General features: G+C 39.9%; 2 protein-coding genes across 2 annotated transcripts; one reads left to right on the top strand and one right to left on the bottom strand.

Annotated features, from left to right (window-relative positions):
* Positions 1-320: 320 nt before the first annotated feature.
* On the bottom strand, positions 321-2,124 carry LOC137024023 (type-2 ice-structuring protein-like). The gene is made up of 6 exons (XM_067391177.1): positions 2,105-2,124; positions 1,889-1,967; positions 1,553-1,647; positions 1,069-1,194; positions 687-795; positions 321-537 (listed from the first exon to the last, which is right to left on the bottom strand). Exons 2-6 carry the CDS (start codon positions 1,947-1,949, stop codon positions 470-472), a joined length of 459 nt encoding a protein of 152 aa, XP_067247278.1. The 5' UTR covers positions 1,950-1,967; positions 2,105-2,124; the 3' UTR covers positions 321-469.
* Positions 2,125-15,220: 13,096 nt separating this feature from the next.
* On the top strand, positions 15,221-17,034 carry LOC137025172 (uncharacterized). Its single transcript, XM_067393203.1, has 2 exons — positions 15,221-15,584; positions 16,361-17,034. Exons 1-2 carry the CDS (start codon positions 15,221-15,223, stop codon positions 17,032-17,034), a joined length of 1,038 nt encoding a protein of 345 aa, XP_067249304.1.
* The last annotated feature ends 4,720 nt before the right edge of the window (positions 17,035-21,754 follow it).

Genomic DNA, 21,754 nt, shown 5'->3' with positions numbered 1-21,754 from the left:
TTGACCTGATCAGTCAAACAGGTATAGAAATTGTTCATAATTCGGTTTCTCACACCAAAATAGTAATGGGATATTTTATAAGACAGAAAACAAAAAGAGCGCTGGATGAGGGTGATATTTGCCTAGGAAACAAACGTGCAAATGTCTTCTAGTGTTTGTCAATGATGAAGCAGCTGTGTGCAGCTTCCTTAAACTCCTCCCATGATAATTACATCGTTTAATGTCATTCTGATAACCATATCCTCAAACCTTGTGACACAATATTCTTATTTTTATACATTTATTTGATTTAACTCCACAACACACATGATTTGCTTTATTAATGCTTTTATTGATTAGAGGAGTGTTTCAGAAGAGATTAAAGTTTAGAAAAGATTCACATGAAGTTTAATTTTAAAATATCAGGTTTTTTGTAAAGATCACAGTGTAAAATCAATGTAACTGTGGAGCAGCATGCCTGCATATGATCTCAAGCATCTGTAACACAAATATAGCCTATTTGGCCTGAACAGCCCCAGTCGCTCCAGCAACGGTTAGCTGTAGGGTGGAAAAATGAAGTAAGTTATTCTGATCATTATAGGCACTTTGTGAAATCCAAATGAGTCCTTACATGTTACTGTATGGTATGAAATTATAATATTGTAAATTATAATGTGAAGTATTCAAAAACCTGACTGCATTCTTACCAGTCAAGATCATCCCCAGACAGTTCTCAATACCCAGATTGTCAGGTTCTCCACCGCACCAGTTGGTAAAGTCATACACAGTTCCATCAGTCCACAACCACTGTCCTTCCTAAAGAGCAAAGACATGATTATAAGAGTGCACTACTGTACTCAGACTTCAGTACAGAGCTAATTCATTTCAGCTTTAATCCATCTTCATTAGAACATTTACATTTATTGTTTAGAGCAGAAATTCCAGTCTACTAATTCTCGACTAAGTTAGTAGACATGTAGACACAACATTACTTATAGTCAACAGAATCTGTTAAAAAGACCATCAAAAAACAACAAGTTAAACTGAAATTCCAGTCCGAGTCTCTTTAGTACATACAATTTAACTTACTTGTTCACCATCATGAGCACCAATCCAAGCACGTGTGGAAGAAGTAGGCAACAGCCCCAGCAGAAACTCATTTTCCTGTTTATTATGCACAGATGCGAGATTCGCACCAAGACCTTGGCAGTTTCTCTAAAGAGAAAGATTTTTTATTGTCAATACAAACAAGTTACTTTTTAAACAACATTTTAGTCATTTTTAAACAAAGTCTGATCGATTATTTACACATGTATCTGTATGTTATTACATCTGTAATTACATCCATGATTACACTTATGACCTTTCCTTACACCTTAACCCACCCTTAAACCTACTCATACATCCATAACTGTCCCTAACCTTACCTGTATCCACCTCAATAGCAGCACAAGTAATTTGCAATACAACATCAACACAAAAAAGTACATTGTACCATATTGATTTATCTAGATGTAGTGAAAGACACATAATGTAAAGTGTGACCAAATATTGTTGTAACTTAACACATTACCTCTGCTGTGATCCAGTTAACCGACGGAGAGAAGTACTTGAAGCACCGGAGTCCATAACTTGACCATCCTTTGGGGCATTTTATGACTAAATCAACTGCATCCAGTACATAAATGTTAGGGCATTCGTAATATTCACAGCAAAGTATGTTTTTATTTTTTCATTATTATTTAATGTAACTTATTTTTATGTTTGTGTGATTTTGTGCCTAAATTAAGTGTACGTTGACACTGTAAATCTCTCATTAATCATATAAATATTAGCAAATGGAATATTGCACATTTTCCAAAATGGTTTTAAAATGGAATAGCAAGAGTTTTTGCAATGTTTTGGTTACCTTTTGCATTCCCCATGGAGAAGATGATGAAAAGAAGCATCAGACTTCTCAGCACTGCCATGATGAACCTGAAATGAACCTAAAAATGAATAAGCAGGAAAAGTTAAATGTCTGCACTCATATACTGCACACTGTGGATTCTCAATGTATTTTAAAGACAAAGAACAAAGATACATTAGAAATGTTATTCAGTAGGGTTTTGTTCCCAAAACTCACCTTGGTTTGGTTGTCGCCTGTAGAATCTCAGAGGAAGATTTTGTGAAGTTCCAGAAACAGCTCTGCTTTTATACTTTATTTAACTAGTGTGTGGGGGCTTATAGTCACAAGGATGACGAGATTGTTTGATATTTAGAATTTATGTACACAGGAAATAAAATTCTGTTAAAGGATAAATGGGGTAAGATAAGCCAGTAAAATAAATGTTAGTTTAGCTAAATGTTTAAGTATTTTACATATTTATAATTAAAATCTGCATTTAGAAGGATGTACTGTTACTCCATCCTCAACAGTTAAAGACCTGGGTGTTATATTAGACAGCAACTTATCCTTTGAAAATCATATTTCATATGTTACAAAAACAGCCTCTTCCACCTCAGAAACATTGCTAAGATACAGAATATGTTATCTATTTCTGATGCAGAAAAGTTAGATCATGCTTTCATGATGTCTCGACTAGATTACTGTAATGCATTATTAGCTGGTTGTCCTGTTTCCTCAATAAACAAGCTACAATTAGTACAAAATGCAGCTGCTAGAGTTCTTACCAGGTCAAGAAAATATGATCATATAACACCAATCTTATCATCTCTACACTGGTTACCTATTAAGTTCCGTATCGATTATAAAGTATTGCTAATGACCTATAATGCTCTAAATGGTTTAGCTCCTCTGTAGTTAACCGATCTTCTATCACCCTGCAAACCTTCACGCTCTTTGAGATCACAAAACTCTGGACTTCTGGTTGTACCTAGGATATCTAAGTCCACTAAAGGAGGGAGAGCGTTTTCACATTTGGCTCCGAAACTCTGGAATAGCCTTCCTGATAATGTTCGGGGCTCAGACTTGCTCACCCAGTTTAAATCTACATTAAAGACTCATCTCTTTAGCCAAGCATTCACATAATGCATCTCATATCAGATCAATTGCACATGACTATCTTTGTTAAATGTTATGAACAGCAGATACGCTAATCATTCTCCATTTGCTTTCTGTTTTACCTCGGGACACCCATTGCACATTCCCAAATTTCTATATATCCTAATTATTGTTAACATGTAATTCATTATTTCCAGGAGCTCATTGCTTCTACCTTTAGTTAAACTGTTAACAGTGATTGTAAATTAATTGCCTAAATTATTACATTTTTAGCTAACTGCATTCTTAAATTGTAATGTTGACATGCATTCTCTGTAAAGCTGCTTTGAAACGATATGTATCGTGAAAAGCGCTATACAAATAAATGTGAAAAATTGTGAAATGTACTCCCCATTAAATATTTGAAATAGCATAAATTATAAATTATAGTAATTTTCTTCAGTAAAAACTTTAAGAAACATCCAAAACTTTTTTTGTGAACAGTGCCATTTATAAATTCCAAATGGTATTTCTAATTCATTCTAATATCTGTTCTAGGAAGAAAGAACATTAATTTGATCCCAAGCCATAAACCAACAGTAAAAAACCTTTTACTCACAAAGCAGGAGGAGTCATTTCCTGCAGGAGACCCAAAGACAGGTCTACAACTCCAAACAGACACGTAGCATCAGCTCGTGGCAGTGTACCAAACTAAAGTTAGCAAACATAGAAAACCGAACAACTATAAGGTTAACTAAATAAACTCAACCTGAGATGATCACTCAGCAATGTACTCAGTAAAACACGTTTTACTCTCTAAGTGAGAGGAGCACAACCATACTCCAACATGATCTCCAAGGAGGCCCAGAGGGCCTACAACTCAAAGACACATGGCATCGGCTAGTGGCCACTAAAAGATCCAAGATCCAAGAATCCAAGAAAGAAGAGCAGAGTATAAAAAAAGACCAGAGCAACAGTTACAATCTTCTTTTATCCCTTCCCTGACCATGTGGCCAAAACTCAAATGTGAGACATTCAAACTGACCAATCAGAAGATTAAAACTTCCCCCACTGTACTAAAGGTGTGACCATTTGTTGACCCCCGATGTACACACATCTTAGCCTAAAGGGCTTGATCACTATCAACACCTTTGTGCCTTGCAAATGGCCCTTGTAGCAAGAGAGAGGGGATTGAAACAGTAAAGCAAATGTCTTTGTTCATTTTAAAATATCTTTAGATATGTTCAATTCTTACAAGAGTTATACACCATTTAATCTGTTGAATATCTTCTTTTATTTGTGTACACTCAGATTAAAAACAAAATGTTGTGCTTTTTGCAAAATAAAGAAAAGTAACATGATGCATGATCTCTCGTCTCCCTCTGAACAAAGTCCAATCTGATAGTTCTCAAAAAATGAACTGTAACTTAGTGAATACTAATCACAAAAAAAATAGACTTATGTCTAAAGAAACAACAATTCTCTGTTTATGTAATCTGTATGAAATATATGATATGATACATATGATAAATAAAATGTTATATTTGATATGATATGACAAATAAAATGTTATATTTGATTTACTCTGGATCCTTCAGAAATCATTATGACGGGTAGATTATTGGAGTCCATATTTCCGCAAATCTGCGTCAGGATAGATTAAAACTAAAGGTTCAATGAAAGGAGCATGTTGCACATCATGGGACCTTTTGATTTTTGTGTATCAACTGGCTTAGCAAGTTGCAGTATCGTGACTAAGAAAACTGTGTTTTTGTATGAACAAGCATGTGGCGGTTCGACTCAAATGCATTAGTAAACTCTGCACCCTCTGACTAAGATCAGAACTGGCGAGTTTGTGATCGTGAAAAGCACTAAAACAGCCAAAGTGACTTTTCTAAGTGATATGGGTCCGTAATGAAAGAATAATTGAAAATATGAGATACCCAGAATAATCAAATATCTAAATTAATACATAACAAATTATTAATTTCTAATTGGAGACACAACCCTTAGAATAAGAATCATTTGAAATTGGAGTCAGATTAAACGAGTGAAATTAAGTTAACTTCACAGAGGCGCTGAAAAGGCATACACGCGTTAACCTGACTTATTACGGGGATAATATTGTTAATATAAATATTTAAAGACTTTAAAATATTTGCAAAAAGTGTGACCACGCAATGTTTCTTGCCTTCTATGATGAACTGCTCAGTCCAGAATTTTTTTGCCATCATCATTAAGTGGTTATTCAGATTAAGTGAAGATTTAATGAGTTATATAATTGTGAGATATTGTCTGTGTTCCCTGTGTCTCCACTGTTTGTGCACCTCATGTTTCCCTGCCACTCTGCTCACCTGTTATTTGCCATGGACACTCATTGGACCACACCCCCTTTGTTAGCTTGTTATCTTGTCACCTTGTTAAGCCTGTTTGTCTTTATAGCAGTAAGCTATAAAGTCCTCCACATATACTTCCATGGGGCGACCATTTTGAGTGATAAAACAAAAGCCTTGTCCAAATACCTGGATTTGTCTACTTGCATGACGTATTTCCTGTATTTAGCCCAAGGGCTGCAACAGGGCAGGCAGGGAGCTCAGAAATGCCCTCGAAGGCTCTGAGCAACAGGGCAAGAACACATAGGTAAGAACAGGAAAATCCAGGAAACAGGCAAAGATCAAAACTAGGAGCATGGGAACAAAGGAAAGAACTCTCAGAATAGCAGACATTACTAACAACAATGGTTCGCCAGGAATAGATGAATCAACCAGGCCTATATAGGCAGAGTGAACAGACAAACAGGCCCAAAGGGGGGTGTGGTCCAATGAGGGTCCATGGCAAATAACAGGTGAGCAGAGTGCAGGGAAACATGAGGTGCACAAACAGCGGAGACACAGGGAACACAGACAGGGATCGTCAAAGAATATACACTAACAAGAAACGACACTTAGTAGAACGCTCCACTGCAACACCGGCGCCCAGCAGCAGTCCTGCATTTCTGCCATTTTGGGGTGAAAGCGAGTCGTCAGTCCACTAGTTTCTAAGGACATGCATCAGAAAAATTGGGCATGTTGGACAATAAATATATGAATATAACAGCTTGATTTTGCAGTGTTGTCTAATGTCCGTTAAAGCAAAAGTGTCCAAAAGTGGGAATTACGCGGTAACGGACACAGCAATGCATCATGTATTATAAGATCATTATGTTTGTTGCGTGATCCATTAAAACGTACAATATATATATATATATATATATATATATATATATATATATATATATATATATATATATATATATATATATATATATATATATATATATATATATATAATCAATTTAGACCTAGATATTATCACTATTACTCCACTAGGTCTGAAATATATTGTTCGCTGCAAACATGATGATCTTAAATGTATTAATTATTAATTTACTATTAAATGGAAATACTCAAAGTAGGCTAACTACATTACCTCAGATGGTTGAATGGTTGGATTCCACAAGTGGTAAAATAAAACATATATAAGACAATACAACATTTACTGTAGGATCATACAATTTACTGGTGACTTAATTTAAAAAACTGTTCTATTGCGCTTCTGATTTGGCAGTGAAATTCGCCGATTTTGGGTGCATAAGTTGTGAAGGATTCTATGGTCCAGTTAGTATTTTCACCCCATAATGGTGGCCGTGCTACCTAAGCGCCATCTAGTGGCTGTTACCCAAAAAAGTATCAACGTGTCGCCTCTTGGGTTCTAAGCTCTTTGGAATCATGTTAGATATAAAAAGGAAATAGAATTTAAAATTATTTTATTTTTAATTAAGTATTAAAATGCAGTGTATATGACTCTGACAATAATGTAGGATTACTGTGATCAGGCTTGGGAGGGTTACTTTAACCCTTTGAGCGGTACGGTCCCACATATGGGATTTTTATTTCAGTGCCCCTGGGCGTACGGTACCACATATGGGATTTCGAACGTTCAGCGACGTCACACAACTGCCAGATTCAAACTGTGCTTTCGCGCTCTGGCTACAAGACGGACGCGCGCAGCTCTTGTCATATATCACAGCTATGCAGTGTTTTCAGGCACATAATGTTTATTTTAAGGTTTCAGACATTTAAATATGCATAAGCACCATTAAAACAATACATTAAGCGTTTATAATTTACACATTGATGTCTGACATCAATAGAAGCAGCAATAACAAATATAATTTGGCGACATTTATTCATATCAGACACACATAATGGGCCTAAGTAACTATAAAGTTTACTCTATTATTCTTCCAGTTCACCAGCCACTTACTTGCATATATTTCGGAAGAAAATGATGAATTAACCTGCTGTAAATCCGACTGACAGGACTCTGTGAACTGCAGCGCAAACTAAGATGGCGGCACCCATCTCGCATTATAGATCAAGATAAAGATCGTTTATAAAGGTTTTAAAACGACAAAGCACACTCACTTACACATATTTGAGAATCGGAATATCAGATAGTTGATGACATGGTAAGCAATTTTGCGAATATTTTAAATAAAAAAGGAAAAACTAAATAATAGTGATCCATCTGTCATACAGTGTTATTGTTGTTGCGTTCAGCGCTCGTGACACGCAAGACGCGTCGCTATGGAAACATTAAAGGCGAACGTTCTAAAATAACGGTCGCCTTAAAAAAACTCACTCTGGGGGGACAGAATATTTTAAACTCACGGTCGAAAGGGTTAAAAATGTATTCCGTTATAGTTACAAATTACGTCATAAAAAAAAGTATTCAGTAATGTAATCCAAGTACCACAATATGAAAGTAATGTAATCTGATTACTTTTGGATTCCTTCAAGGTCACATATATGAAGAGAGAGAAATTTACAGACAATTTTACTGTAAATAAATTGCTTTTTTAAATTCAATTTTAATTATTTCGTCCCAATTCCTGCAAATTTTTCAATGTTACATGTTCCATTCTTTTGATTGGGTCTCAACAAGAAGTATATTTTAAAAATCCGATTAATTATCTATTGCTATCACATGTCTGTCTGTTTTTGCACCATGTTCTGTTTGTCACATGTCCTCCTTCTTTAGTTTTCCCACCATTAGTTAGTTGTCATGGTTTCTGATTTGATTAGTGTCCTTGTTTCAGGTGTGTCTTGTTTGTTATCTCATTAGTTCTTGTATAAGTACTCCTTGGTTTGTGTTACATTAGCTGGTGTATAAAGCACATGACGAGGAGATATATATATAAAACAAGTCTTTTACTAGATAATCCACAGGAGAGAACAGGAACAGGCAGGAACATACACCAACATATACTCAAACAATACCGGACAACACGTGACACAAAACACAGGGCTTATACACAAGGGATAACAAGGTAGTGATTAGACAAAGCTGAATGTGATGATTGGAGTGCTCAGTAATCATTGTGATTAACTAGTGGCGGGAAATGGAACAACACAAGTCCAAAACAGAGTGCACATGTAACATATCGCCCCCTCCTGGAAAGGCGCGTCCTCGCGCCGTGATATGGAAGGAGACTAAGAAGGGCAAAATTCCAGGAGAGGGCTGGAGTATGGTGAAGTCCAGGGAGGTGCAGAAATCCAGGGAGGTGCAGATGGTGGTGAAGTCCAAGGAGGTGCAGATGGTGGTGGTGAGGTCCAGGTGGTAGCCTTGAGCAGAGGAGTCCAGGTGTTGCTCCAGGCCACAGCCAGGATGGCGACCCACGGCGGCATTGCTGGAGGGAGGAGCTGAGGTTGTGAATCGCTCCAAACAACCTTGGGGAGCGGTGGAAGCAGCGTAGCCGATATAGAGGGATCCTTGGGTGAAGACAGAGAGCCAAAGGAGCGGAGTGATGCCGATGACCTCAGAGTCCGCGGCGAAGTTGTAGCGACGGCCCCCCGAGGCAGCAACAGGGTACCGGAGGGCTGAGGTGGAGCTGAAATGACTGAAGGCCGAGTCTGAGGGAAGGCAGAGCCCAACGGAGCCGTAGGGGTGGAGGGTCAGAGAAACTCGAATGACCTGTAGGTCCGTGGCGAAGTGATGGCGATGTCTGACCCAGGCGGAGTCACGGGATCGAGGGAGTGCAGTGGAACCAAACGCTTGATGGTCACTGCTGTAGACGAGGGTAGCAGGAGCAGAGGCGGAGGAGTCAGGACGATGAGTCGAAGTTTAACGATGTGACCTGAGGCCGGAGGCGGAGCCGCAGGACTCTCATCGCCTGAAGCTGGCTCATAGCAGGCCCCAGGTGTAGCCTCACCACTGAGAGGAGGCTGGTGTAGAGTTGAGGGAGTGATGGGAGACAGCGAAGGCTGGGTAGCAGGTAAGGTTGTGGGCTGGAGAACAGGCAGAAAAGCAGAGGGACTAGAACAAACAAAGTCATAATCAGGGTTTTGGAGAGGAGGTGGGAGAGGGAGGCTGGGCGGGACAATTTCATCCAAAATGGAAATCACAGTTTCAGGAGGAATTAACTGAGGTAAAGATCCTCTCCAAAGTCATAATAGTCCATAGCACTTGCCTGGAACTCACTCTCAGTGGCGGGAGTGTGGGCGGGGCTCCCATCCAACCCCTCGTCTTCCACACTGTCTCCCTCGGCGATGGTAACAGCAAACTCACACATCTGGTCAGACATGCTGGGCTCCGGCTCCACGGCGATGTCATGCTCAGTCGTTCCGCTGGTCGCTGGCTCCTGCATCGTGATGGAGGCGAGCTCTCTGTCTTCAGGTGGAGTCTTCACGCTGACTTTCCACGCCGTCAGAAGATTCCTGGCTGGGAGCTGGAGTGGGAGTGGCATCGTTGTCGCAGAAACCCACGGTCATCGACGATCCACATGACGCCAGCACCCACTGTCTGTCTAACTGTTTTGGTCCGGTATTCTGTTACATTAGCTGGTGTATAAAGCACACGACGATGAGATATATATAAAACAAGTCTTTTACTAGATAATCCACAGGAGAGAATAGGAACAGGCAGGAACATACACCAACATATACTCAAACAATACTGGACAACACGTGACATGAAACACAGGGCTTATATACAAGGGATAACAAGGTAGTGATTAGACACAGCTGAATGTGATGATTGGAGTGCTCAGTAACCATGGTGATTAACTAGTGCCGAAACTAGTCCAAAACAGAGTGCACATGTAACAGTTTGTTCACTCTTTGTCCTGTCACTGTTGTATTTTGAATGTCTTTTTGAGTTATTATTAAACCTTTGAGTTCTTTTGGAAACCTGCTTCTGCCTTCTTCCTACTGAGATCACACACCGTTACAATTGCAATATTAGTATCGTTGTTGTTTAGAGCTTAAAAATATAAAAGTGACATCAAACTGAACAAGCTCGGATCAAACATTTCTGTTCAGGTTTGTTCTGCTTTCATTGTAATGTTTAGTATTTTGGTTACTTTTAAAACCTATTAAAATTAAGCAATCATGTCTCTTTCCACAACTTGGGAATATATATATATATATATATATATATATATATATATATATATATATATATATATATATATATATATATGTATGTATTCCCAAGTTGTGGAAAGAGACATGATTGCTTTGCAGAAACATCACAGTGAATAATGCGAAGAATGATCACTGATGCGCACTTGACTCAATACATACACTGGCAGACTTGTGCAGTCATCAAAATACATTGGCTGGGTTAAAATGTTCCAGTGTCAAACCTGTTGGCCAAACATGTGTGCTGCTGTTACATTATGCTTTTCGTCCTGATCATCCATTGTGTTTTATTAAGAGTCAGTGTTTTCATAATGTAGGCCTGCTTATTGTTCAATTTTGCCAGCACATCAGATGGGCTTAAAAGTAGCGACTTGAAAAAAAAAAAAAACTAATTTTAATGGGGAAAATGTCCCCTATTACTAATAACTATATATATATATATATATATATTAGGGGTGTAACGGTACGCGTATTTGTACCGAACCGTTTCGGTACAGGGCTTTCGGTACGATGCACGTGTGTACCGAAGCATTACATTGCAACCAATATTCACCACCAATAACCGCAATAAGCTCTGCGTTTTGTTACTTTCGATAAGAAACAAAGCGTCATCCTTCAAATTCTGTCCACGAAATCATGAAGTTTAAACAGAAAATGCCATTTTGACGTGCTTTGATGTGGGGTGACAGATCACTGTACAGGCGCCTCAGTTCAACCGTCAGCGCGAGCGCGGAGCGCAAGTGAATGTGTTCATCTCTTTCTCCTTAATACTGGTTACAGAATAAACATGAAAGAACATCTGAAGGTATGTTGCAAGATTCAGTACAACTTACTGAAACGGTCATATCTTATGTAATCGCTCATTCAGTGTTTCAACGGTGGAAAGACATAAAATAACAGCCACTGTGTAGAAATTTTTATATTTCAACAACGAATTGGAGTAAAAACATTTAGAAGTTAATGCAAAAACTGCCTTAGGTGCAGCTTACAGGTTTGCATACAATTTGTTATTTGAGTGTTGATTATTTTATCTAAAAATAAAAAGCAATTGAATTTAGGCTAATAGTTAGGGCTCCCTACATAGTTTATAGCATTAGCAGAGATAATTTTTTTTTTCCCTTAAGAAACTTTTAGTTTTAATTTAATTTAATATATTTAAAGACAAAAACACAATTTGTTCAGTAAACCTCTGTTTAATAATAAAAAAAAGCAATTTTATGTTTAGTTTTCTCTCCACCTGCTGTACCAAAAACTGTACCGAACCGTGACTTCAAAACCGAGGTACGTACCGAACCGTGAGTTTTGTGTACCGTTACACCCCTAATATATATATATATAAATATATATATATATAATGTATAATTTTATATATATTTATGAAGACTTCAGATGTAAAAGCCTCTAAGTGCCATCTGAAATTTTCTTCTAAAATGCACATTTTTATCAAGCTTGTATGTTTATGTTCAGTTATTTCACTTTAATGGCAATGAAAAGGACCTATAATTGCCATTAAAGTGGAATTACTGAGCCGAAACATACAAGCTTGATAAAAATGCTTAAGTTAGAAGGAAATTTCAGACAGCACTTAGGCTTTTGCATCTGAACTCTTCATTAATATAATTGTTAACCAAACATTTAAATTGCTACAGGATCATCTCATCCCTGTGTAATGCTTTGGCCCAGATATCCCCAGTTAAATCAATGGAATGAAAGAGCTTACAGGCAAAAAGTTGGTATTGCACTCGTTTAATGGCAGGTACACAGGAACGCATTCCTCTCATACATGAGAGATTGACTCTTTTTTAGAGTTACTAATAAAAATAAAGCAATATTATAACAAAAATGGGAGAGCACATTCATCATCTATCGTGGTTCTCATCACACAGTCACGTAGTTCTTCTAAGTCATCACCGCATAGCGTGCGTTGAGTGAAGTGATCAGTCTCTTAAAGGGAACAACGCACCATAATGTGATGCATGTAAACACACAGTTTTGACTATTACACCTGTTCTCTAATATTTGCATATTATATGTGTACAAAAGTCTAAATATCAAACAGTCACACCCTGTATCATCCTTGTGACTATCCTATTAGACTATACACTGTTGACATAAAAGGGTTAGTTCACCCAAAAATTTAAATTATGTCATTAATGACTCACCCTCATGTCGTTCCAAACCCTTAAGACCTCCGTTCATCTTCAGAACACAGTTTAAGATATTTTAGATTAAGTCCGAGAGCTTTCTGTCCCTCCATTGAAAGTGTACGTACGGTAGACTGTCCATGTCCAGAAAGGTACTAAAAACATCATCAAAGTAGTCCATGTGACATCAGTGGGTTAGTTAGAAGTTTTTGAAGCATTGAAAATACATTTTGGTCCAAAAATAACAAAAACTACGACTTTATTCAGCATTGATATATACCTAAATCTAAAATATCTCAAACTGTGTTCCGAAGATGAATGAAGGTCTTATGGGTGTGGAACGACATGAGGGTGAGTCATTTTTGGGTGAACTAACCCTTTAAGTAAACAGGCATGTGATCAGCTAGAGATAAAAAAGCAGGAAAATCTGGCCACGCCCTTGCAGCTCCTTTTTAAGAAAAATAAATGGTAACACTTTATTTTACAGTGCTGTTGTTACACACGTTACTACATGTACTTACTATAGTAATACCAATATATTATGCATAATTACAAGTAACTAACAACTATTGAAACACAAAAATAACAAAGCCACACAGCAGGCAGGTATGCAGTATCCTGCCCACTCGTTCATATAAAACAATATATTGATTTAGTTTTTGTAAGACACTGTTGTGTCAAGAAACATAATATGCGTGGAGGCGCATAATAATGAGGCCTTTCAGTCAGGTAGGCTGTAAAAAAAAAAAAACATCTGTGATCATGTCTCAATCTCATCAGGGTATATATCAAACATACAGAAAAAACAGCAATACTGTGAAATATTATTTATATTAGTATATACTAATATAAATTGTAATAATAGTAAATAATATTAGTATATAATTTTCTATTATATACTTTAAAATATAATGTATTTCTGTGATGCAGTCTGAACAATTATGTTACCACTATGGCATTTCATATAGGCGTTTAGCTTAAAAGCATGCACATTTGGAGAAATATTGATGGATTCTTATATGTTTATGTCAAGTTTCTATGAAGAGGAGTAATATTTATTCAATATTTATTGTCATCATTGTGAGCGCTGGATACTGTGTTTTAAATTCATACTTGCAGCCGGAGGGCGCTCTGTGCACATTTAGTCCACAAATTCATCTAAAGAAGAACAGGAACCAGGAACTAACGGCATGTCTTCTAGAGGTCGCTTACCATGGCTTTAACATCATCATGGTACACAGCATCACCTACACCTCCATGTCACCTACAATGTGATTCATGAGACGCTGAAAGGTCGCAGCTGAGTTTCGAAGGCATTACTTTATAGGAATACAACCCCTTGGGAGTAATGAACGCGGCAATCTCACAAGCATGGATGGATAAGGGAACCTGCCAGTAGCCTTTAAGGAGGTAAAATGTACTGACAGGCTTCGCAGGTCCCACCTGATCGATGCAGTCCATTCTTGGGAGGGGAAACGAATCCGGTTTAACTTTACGAAAATCAGTCCAAAAATGCATAGTGCCATCCGACTTAGGAACAAATAGACAGGGAGAAGACCAGCTAGAAAAACTAGGTTCTGCATTTTTCAACATGTAATTTATCTGCTATTCCATATGCTTTTTTTCCCCCCACATTTAACAGATAGAATCTTAAAACCAATAGTTTTATTGATTTCACATCGCCCACCTCAATGTCATGTTCTATCAGATGAGTGCACATACACAATAAAATCCCCAGAGTTAAATCAACTCTGCTCAGAGTACATATGGTCCCTCTCTAAATAGTGTTAAAGGGTTAGTTCACCCTGTGTGTCAGTGGAGCACTTCCGATTGTCTTCAAACTTCCGGTTTACGTGGCTAATCACCGACAATCGCTTAGAAAAGATTTGTTAGACGCGAGTGTGTTCTGTTATATTAATTTATTTTGCTATTCATTTCAGCAATGTCAAGTATTATGTGTTCAGTTAGAGGGTGTCATAATAATTGGAAAAAACGACGGGAGTTTTTACAGCAGGAATGTTGTGAACATCGACCTCAACTTCGTTCTGATTGCATCTGTGGAGCCCCGTACGACCTGCATCCACCTCCGAAGGAGGACGAATCTTTGCGAATGATGTAGTTAGTGGACTCTGTTAGAGTATTTGTTGTGGAAATGTGAATTTACGCAGAGCTGAAACCGCAAACTATTCTTCAAGTAAAACTTTCTACAATTTATTTTTTTAAACTCTGGGTCTTCATTCATCATATCTGGTCTTTAACTGTAAAATTCCCCTATACAATACTAATAGCCAAAGGCAAAGCTATGTAAACTCATGTAAAGTTTATCAAATAAATTCAGCATTCAGTTTTAGCATTCAAAAGCTAATATCACAAGGCTATTTATGGAGCTTTAACCCCAGGTTAACATATAAATAACATTTAATATACCTCTGGTATATGTGTACTGTATACATAATACATGTATGTACTGATATAGGTACTGCATACCTCCTTCTGATACATGTTGACTCAGAAATAGATCTGATCACTTGATACTTACCATCAATGTGGACAATTTCATAGTCAATGAAGAGAGGTCTAATATACATTCTTATATTTTTATAGCCTATACATACAATTTTGTTTTGCTAGATGACAATGAAACACCCAGCATGGAGAATGAGGCCACTGATCTGCTGGATGTGCCACTGGATGACTCCCAAAAAGATGTTGGGACCCAGTGGGAGGACCGCTCACTTGGTGACCATAGCTACAGTTCAAGTCACCCCTTGATGCCTTTGATCACCACTGCTGACCAGGGATCACAATGTGACAAACTTCTCCATAAGTCTCTGCTTAGGACTGATGCTCTCTCTTTGCTCCATACTGGCTTGTCACGTGCTGCCTATTATTCAGTGGCTGAACACTTCATACCTCTCTACAAAGGTAACTTCCAACTCGACCCAACAGACCAGCTCCTGCTGACTTTGATGAAGCTGAAGCTTAATCTTCTCCAGGATGACTTGGCTAAAAGATTTAGGGCCCTATTTTAACGATCTGAAATGCAAGCGCCCGGCGCAAATCTAAAATGGGTTGGTCTGAAGTAGCTTCATTATTCATCGGTGTGGTTTGGGCGTAACGTGAAATAAACCAATCAGAGCGTCATCCAACATTCCCTTTAAAAGCAGGTGCGCAAGTTCCATTATGGATTGCTATTATTATGGCGTATTTACCAGGCGCACGCCAGGAGCGGTTCACAGCCGAGGAGACTGATGTTCTTGTAAGAGCAGTGAAAGACAGAGAAGTTGTGTTGTATGGGATTGGGAGAAACCCACCCAAAATAGCGTAGGTTAAACAGGTTTTTTCACATCTTCATGGCACACCACAATGATTTCCGTCATCTCATGTGTTAATATTTTTTTAGTGTAACATATGATTTGCAAAAATAACTGTTGCATCTGTGTAGATTACATTAGCAAAGTGTATGCGCGTTGTGCACGCTATACATTATGGTCAAGCATACGCCCTTAAAATAGCATAATGAACAACGCGCAACGCGCCACTGACTTTAGACTAGGTTTTTTCTGGTCAGTGGCGCAATTGTTTAATGGAACAGCAAAATAGCACCAGGGATTGTTTGCGCCGGAACACGCCTCCTTTTTTGCGCTGAACCGCCCAGGGAGCGCAAGTTCATTCACTAGTATAGCGACGTGCTTCTGTGGAGGGAAAAGCGCGCTTTGCGCGGGTGCAAAATAGGAATGACACATGCGTCGGTGCACAAAGTCAATTGCGCTGGGTGCAAGATAGGGCCCTTAGTGTGTCCCAAGGTGTTGTTAGCCAAGTGTTGAGCTGCTGGATTGACCTCATGGAAGAAAATATGAGGCAATACATTCCTTGGCTTCCAAAGGAAACTATCAGTGCAAAAATGCCCCAGTGTTTTAAAGAATACCACCCTGGCACAACGTGCATCATAGACTGCTCTGAGACCCCCCTACAAAGGGCCAGGAGTCTTGATTCTCGTGCAGAGTCTTTTAGTCATTACTATGCCCAGAACACAATAAAATACCTAGTGGCAATTGCACCCTGTGGCCTAATAATGTTCATCTCCCCAGTTTATGGAGGAAGAAGTAGTGACAAATTCATTACATGTGACTCTGGGTTCCTGGAGTACCTGAGATCAGGAGATGAGGTCATGGCTGACCGAGGCTTTACCATCCGTGATGTGCTGTCTGAAAGGAAGGTGAAGCTCACAATACCTGCCTTTACGAAAAGGGGGGCTCAGCTTTCTGAGGAAGACACAACCAGCACAAGGAGGATCGCTAATGTCAGAATTCACTTGGAATGGATTATATGCATTTTAAAGCACTTCAGAATTATTTCACAAATTGTGCCAATCAACCTTGCATCAAAATTAGATAAAATTCTGAGAATTTGTGCAGCTCTGTGTAACCTGCAAGGTGACATTATCTATGAAGATGCTGAGTGAGACAGATTGGAGCAGTCAATTTTGCTGAGAATACTCGACTAGTTTATGGCATTTTAAGTGTTTACTTGTTTTGTACAATAAGAAACAATCAATGAAATGTTCAGTTGTAACAAAGTTTATTAAAGATAATTTAAACGTTACACAATGAAATGGCTTTTTAAAACTCTTGGAAAATATAACTAGCCACAAGAGCTCCAATACAAGCAATAAAAAGGGTGTTAAAAACAACAGTGGTGATATCTTAATTAGAATTTTTGTTAATGTGTGAATGCTTGTTATCTTTTAAAATAAAAAACAATAGGGAATAGTGTCCTAGTTTTGTGCTGGTAGGGGTAAAATAACTAAAGAAAATGAGAACGTAAAGATTAAGTTATTGGATAAAGAATAATTACTTATAATTATAATAATAAGAAGAATCTAATTTCTTCGGCCTGTTAATTTAAACTCTCCAGAACACCTAGAGCCTTGCATTGACTAAGAGAAATTTTCTAACTTTCACAAAGCTGCTTTTAGCTATCACTTAATGACAACCTGCCTGCCTGAAACTAATTGGCAATGTGAGGCAGCATGTATTTAAAATAAAAAAGACTTAAACCTTAGCACAATTTCAGCACAGAAATCTAAATCATATTCAACATTGATCAAGGCTTGTTGGGATGGGGTCCAGATGAGCAGCTTCGAAGTGGTCAGTCCAGTACAGTGCCCGGTTGCATAAAGCACCTTAAGTTTTTCCCTTAAGTATGACACTTAAGGCGTGATTTCCCCTTAACTAAGGGAATGACTTAAGGGTGTTGCATATAATCTCTTAAACTGTTCTCTTAGGTAAGGGAAACCGTTAAGTGTTTCACGACAGCATCCCAGGTTTTGCCGTTAAAAAATTCTGCTGTTGCCATGGACACGTTATTTGTTAATACGTATCGTGGTAAGTTTTCATAGAAAACAACATAATATGGATAAGGAAAACAAAAAAGAAAACCAAATATGAAAGAGAGAAACTCAAATTGATTGTTTACTCAAAATTGAGATTTCTGCCGTCATTCACTCACCCTGACACCCTCATGTCGTTCCAAACCCATAAGACTTTCATTCATCTTTGGATAACAAATAAAGATATTTTTAATATTCTCTCATCATTTATGTCCATTTATTGAAAGACATCCATATGATTACGGCTGTGTCGGAAGCTCAAATGTGCGCGCAAGAACCAATGAGGTTTGTTTTTGCGTGTGATGCAAGCACGTTTTCGCTTCCGTTGACCATATAAGATATGTTATATTTCATCAATGTTTATGTGAATAAACCGCTAAAGTACAATTTGTCTATCATATAAAGCGGCCGATCGTGGCACGTTATACGACTTGGATTGAACCTGCTCACTCTGTGTAACACTTAAGGTGAAGTTTTACGAACCTTACGATATACTTAGGGAAATGAAGGTTAAGGGGCTTTATGCAACACTTACGCATTACTTAAGTGAAAAATATATACTTAAGGGAAATTCTTAGGGTTTATGACGTTTCGCCTAAAGAAACCCTTAAGTAACACTTAACGGTTATTTTCTGCAACACCCTTAAGTTTAAGGGAAACATAAGGGCGATCTTAAGGGAAAATTACACTTAAGGTGCTTTATGCAACCGGGCACTGAACATGCCCAGCTGCACCTGTAAAATAAAATAAAATATTAAAAAATGATCTTTAATCATGATTTACAGAAGACACCCACTAAAATGTAATTTAGGTGTAACAATAGTCTTGTCAGGCATATTTACAACAAGTAACTTTTTATATGTTAAAAGGATTACAGTGTAGCCCCAAATAATATATTTTTTTAAACTTTTCCACTATCTTAGGTTTTGCCCATTTGTGAGCAAGAAGTTTTTAATCATTTAAAATATAAAATTTAGCATGATCAGTTATTTTATGTATTTTAAACAGTTCAGAATAAGTATGTGTTTTATTTTTACATAAATATAAGTGTTACACAGAATGTCAAAGGAAAATTACTTCATTATGTATTTTGACATTATTTTGACATTTTATTTTCCCCAAACTTATTTGAAACATTAATTTAATGTGCTTTCTATGTATACTAAATTACTTTTGTAAATATCTTTTGATGTGGAAACCTAAATGTCTTTGACCCATCTGTGTGTAATAGCCTCATGGCCCATGCCATTAAAGTTGAAGTGCCCCATCTACTATCTTCACATCTGAGGTCTTGCTGCTGAAGAGGTCTTCCAGAGAATCAAAAGATTTTCCCACATTTGTCTCTTCTGTGCTGATCGTTTAGGTTACTATTGTAACCCCCGTTCCCATTCAGTCAGTCACGTTCGACGTTACATCGATACTGACGTAATGGGGTCTCGCCAGGGAGCCCAATCACCTCCAAGGATACAAAACAAGCCAATGGGAATTGGCCTGTGAGATTTACATGCCGGGCCCCTCCCCCGGCATCCGGGTATAAATAGGGCCGGTATACTCACCTTCATTCATATTTTTGCTGAGGAGCCGAGACAGGTATCTGGCCGCTCAGCGGTGACTCAAAGCTATGGCAGGGGAACGTAACGTCTCCGTTCCCTCCTTCTGGGAACGGGGGTTACAATAGTAACCTAGACGTTCCCATTCAGTCAGTCACGTTCGACGTTACGTCGATACTGACGTAATGGGGTCCCGTGGAAAACGCCATAGCAAATGAACCACGTTACGAGTGCAAATGCGGCCCATACTCGCAACCCTCCAGCGCCCAGAGTAAGCCCAGAAATGTCTTCCATACCAGTGGGATGGAGAGGACAGGGCGTTACCGTGGAGAAGTCGAAGCTGCTCTTCCTACCCCACGGGGAAGAGTGCTTCGGAAGCTACGGAGACCACACCCTGCCCGGAGGGAGGTAACGTGTGGAAGACACAGATGGACTGGTCTGAGAACAGTAACACATATGGAAGATCTCTGATGTAGGTCCTACCTTTCGGGAGGAACGACTAGCAATCAGAGACGGGGCAAAACGAAGCCGCCCAGGGAAAGACACGGGTTTACCCTCAGGGAAACCTTACCGTGGACAAACACATATGGGATTACCCGAGAGGAATCACGACATATGGGCATCTAGCCCAGTACAAGGGCAGACCAACTGGGCATACACGCGAGTACTGGACCTAGCGCCGGACGCCTCCGCCATGTCTGCCCGCCGCAAGATGCAGGAGGAACTCCACAGGGTTCGCCGTTACGGGGTACTGAACTGAGGAGCGGAAAAAGTGCTCGCATTCCCTCTCCCGAGGGAAATGGCACAGCAAGCGAACACCCATGGCTAACTACGAGTAGAAAGCACACGGGTGGACACCGGTTCCACTCGGAGGTTATAATACCTTGCGAATGTGTTCGGTGTCGCCCAGCCTGCAGCTCTGCAAATGTCTGCAACAGAGGCGCCGTGCGCCAACGCCCAGGAAGAAGCAACACCCCGAGTGGAGTGAGCTCGCAACCCGAGGGGGCACGGCTCGCCTTGGGACTGGTACACCAAGGCGATAGCCTCCACTATCCAGTGGGCCAACCTCTGTTTGGAGACAGCCTTTCCCTTCTGCTGACCTCCAAAACAGACAAAGAGCTGCTCAGAGCTTCTGAAGCTCTGCGTGCGGTCCACATAAACGCACAGAGCACGAACGGGACACAGCAACGCAAGGGCTGGGTCTGCCTCCTCCAGGGGCAGTGCTTGCAGGTTCACCACCTGGTCCCTGAAGGGAGTGGTGGGAACCTTGGGCACATATCCAGTCCGGCCCGAATTCCAGGCACGATTCGTGACTGCTCTGACTGAGCAGCCACCCCGGAAGGCGGAAGCTCGGAGTCATCGTCGGACTCTGAACCGTTCAACCCACTCCCTGATGCAGCGATCGACAGCCGATCCTCTTCAGGAGCGCCGAAAGTGACGTGGGGCACCCCCGAAGAGGGCCCCGCGACAGCAGACGGCATCTCAATGGCACATGGCGTTGTTGAGGAGTGGGAGGTTCGTGAGGACGGACCCGACGAAGTGGCTCCCACTGTGATCCTCAGATCTCCCAGAGCACTAACCTGGCCGGCGGCTGCTACAGCCACCGGCGCTTGGGTAGTGACAGAGGGGCCTCTCACTTCCGTGTTAAAGAAGGAGAGGCGCGATCTCAACACCAACATGGACATGCCCTCGCAGTGAGGGCATGTACCATCCACGAGCGCTGACTCAGCGTGCGGTCTACCCAGACACGTGAGACAGTGGTCGTGGCCGTCAGAGGAGGTCAGGAAACGACCGCATCCAGAAACACATGGACGAAAAGACATCTTGGAAAAGACGCTGATCGCCCGTGCTTGCTCTTTCTGTATACCTCACCAGCCGAAGCACCCAGGGATGGGCGTAGCACCGTCCTGTGGCAGCGCGCCGTGACACCCACCGCTGAACGCGCCTTTTTTCCCACAGCAGGAGAGACTTGAGCAGCCACCGGAACAAACAGAAGATAGCAATAAAAATTGCTGTTGTTCAGGATATACCTGTAGCAATTAAAATTGCTGTTTGCTCTTCCTTGAAAGAGGTGATTGATGACCGAAGTGATCGGCTCCGAAGCAAAAGTATGAATGAAGGTGAGTATGCCGGCCCTATTTATACCCGGATGCCGGGGGAGGGGCCCGGCATGTAAATCTCACAGGCCAATTCCCATTGGCTTGTTTTGTATCCTTGGAGGTGATTGGGCTCCCTGGCAAGAC

The sequence above is a fragment of the Chanodichthys erythropterus genome, chromosome 8 (genome assembly GCF_024489055.1).
Source record: "Chanodichthys erythropterus isolate Z2021 chromosome 8, ASM2448905v1, whole genome shotgun sequence".
Lineage (NCBI taxonomy): Eukaryota > Metazoa > Chordata > Actinopteri > Cypriniformes > Xenocyprididae > Chanodichthys > Chanodichthys erythropterus.
This window is presented reverse-complemented; position numbering and strand designations above follow the sequence as displayed.